The following is a 2,277-nucleotide window of genomic DNA, read 5'->3' on the forward strand; positions in this document are numbered from 1 at the left end:
TACAAACTAGATTCCACTCACCCCAAGGAGGCAGGAAGTGGTCTGTGTAGAGAAAAAACATCCAAAAATGGTGCAGCTCCCCGCGGTCCCCTCTGGTTCTGTGCCGCCGCAACTTCCATGGCTATTGCTGCGGGCAGGTTAAGTCTGGTAGAAAGAGACAGTCTCGGGTTCCTGCGGCAGGAAAACAAAGCACAGTGGCGCAAAGTCTCCCTGCACTGGCCAAGCCCCGCCAGCAGTCCCAGCGACCGCGGCGGCGTCCCCCGCGCTTCCAGTGGGAAAGAGCGCGGATCTTTGCCGGGGAGATGTAGCTGCGCATCGCCCGGGGTCTCTGCAGCTCAGAACCTGCAATCTTTGCAGCGCCACCGTAATGAAAGACCAGTGGCCCTGGGACTAGGAGGACTGGGGAAGCCCGAAGACTCCACTCATCTCCCACGAGGAACTTTTCCGCGAGTTGGCTCTCTTACCCTCTCCCGACGCCGCACCCTGGGCAGATGTAAGAGCGGAGGGGGGTGTGCTGCCTGCCATGTGGGGGGTCCCAGAGCGGCTGGCAATGCACCACTCAACCAGAGAAGAGTTCAACACGGATTCCGGGGTGCAGCAGAAGAGTGTCCGGACAGCGAATCGCAGGGAGTGATGGAGCAGTTTGGGGGCTCCTGCTTAGTGCTGATTCCGCAAACGGAAGGAGGGGAACAGATCTCATTACGATCTAATTTAAATCACGAAGATCAGGACGAGCTTGTTCATCTGCCTTGGATTGTTTCTCTTTGGTTTCATCATTCCTCCTTGAGGTCCAGAAGAAATCCCAATCTTCCAAGATCTCCCCCTTCCCCAAGACACTTCCAAGTCCTCTCTCTTCTCATTTGGTGAGGCTATCCCTATACACACCCCGTGTGTACACACTCAGTGATGAAACCGATAGGGTCACTGCATTAAAGTTAACTTAAACATCTCCTACCAGTATTGTTTTCTTTCCCAGTGAAGTTCCCACTTTGTTCGCAGCATTTAATCACTCCTGTATTTGTTTTCGTGTCCCAGTCAATATCTACAAAAACACACCCTAAAATATATTTTACTCTAATCTTGGGCCCTGCTTTTGGCTTGGAAAAGCTGGAGGCACACACGCAGCTATAGGACAGAGGGTGTCAAATATCAAACTGCTCAATAGCAAACTCTGCGTGCACAATTCCTGCAGATTTATTTTGATGACTCAAGCTTCTGCTCGGGGACTAATGAAAATAATATACTATGAACTACAAAGAAGTTGTAATTACAGTATCAGGCTGATGGACACGTTTCATAACCTGGAACTGTATCCTCTCCTTTTGTAAGTTTCTCTGTTTTGAATTTTAGCCCTTAAGAAAATATTATTTGAGCTCCCATAAGGCATCGTGCCAAATATTTTACCAAAAATGTACAGAGCTATAATCCTACTTCTTATTAAACAAGTTTTAAAGTAGTTCCCTCTAAGTTATCCCCAAAATATCATCCCAGATAACTTTTTTAAGAAATGGAGCTGAAATTTTAGGAGGTTTCTCCTCAACTTTTTTATTTTGAAATTTTTCAAAGGCACAGAAATGTTACAGTCATTTGGGAAAAACCAGGTCCAATCAAAGATTGCACTTGTCGTTACATATTTTTAGTGTACTTTATTCTAGAAAACTCCACCTTTTTTAAATGACATTGATTTTTTTTTTTTTTTGAAGAGTCTAAATTCATTTGCTGTCTGGTAATGTTTAATGTCATGATGTAGCTAAAGATCATTTGAGTCAAAGGGGAAAAAAACAATTTCCTGACCACAGCAGGTCATTAAAATAACTCAGTGCCTTCTATAATTGCAGTGTCCAGCCAATATCCATAAAATAGAAGGCAGTTGTATTCCCTCTAACTCAACCTACTCTCTTAGACTTGGTACTAGCCTTAGTCTAAGAAGTTATCTCTGTTTCTTATCTCTCAAAAAGCCATGTTTCAAGGATGGATGAGATTTTTCATACATACACATCAAGTTGACAGGCACATATGGTATTTTACTGAATTTATAAACAAAAATTAAGCAAGGTTACACACCATAATGAGCGAGCTCTGATTTTCTTGTCATTCTAGGAAGGTTTTAATTTGAACCAAAATTTTAAGGCCTATAGAAGGCATGCATGCTTTTAACAACCAATTGATTTATAGACAATCCTTATTCCCAGAGTCTTCCAACTTGGTAAAGAGTTGAAAATCCTTTAAAGAGACCTATTGTCCTGCCATGGTGACAAATGCTTTTATTCCCAGGCA

General features: G+C 43.7%; 1 protein-coding gene across 1 annotated transcript in view; it reads left to right on the forward strand.

The window, feature by feature from the left end:
* The first annotated feature begins 117 nt into the window (after positions 1 to 117).
* Positions 118 to 2,277, forward strand: part of SPATA7 (spermatogenesis associated 7) — a 69,457-nt gene continuing 67,297 nt past the window's right edge. The window contains exon 1 of the mRNA XM_023528864.1: positions 118 to 493. Within this exon, the coding sequence (XP_023384632.1) occupies positions 118 to 493 (376 nt within the window). The remainder of the gene's footprint in view (positions 494 to 2,277) is intronic.

This window comes from Pteropus vampyrus, unplaced genomic scaffold (assembly GCF_000151845.1).
Source record: "Pteropus vampyrus isolate Shadow unplaced genomic scaffold, Pvam_2.0 Scaffold32, whole genome shotgun sequence".
Classification (NCBI taxonomy): Eukaryota; Metazoa; Chordata; class Mammalia; order Chiroptera; family Pteropodidae; genus Pteropus; species Pteropus vampyrus.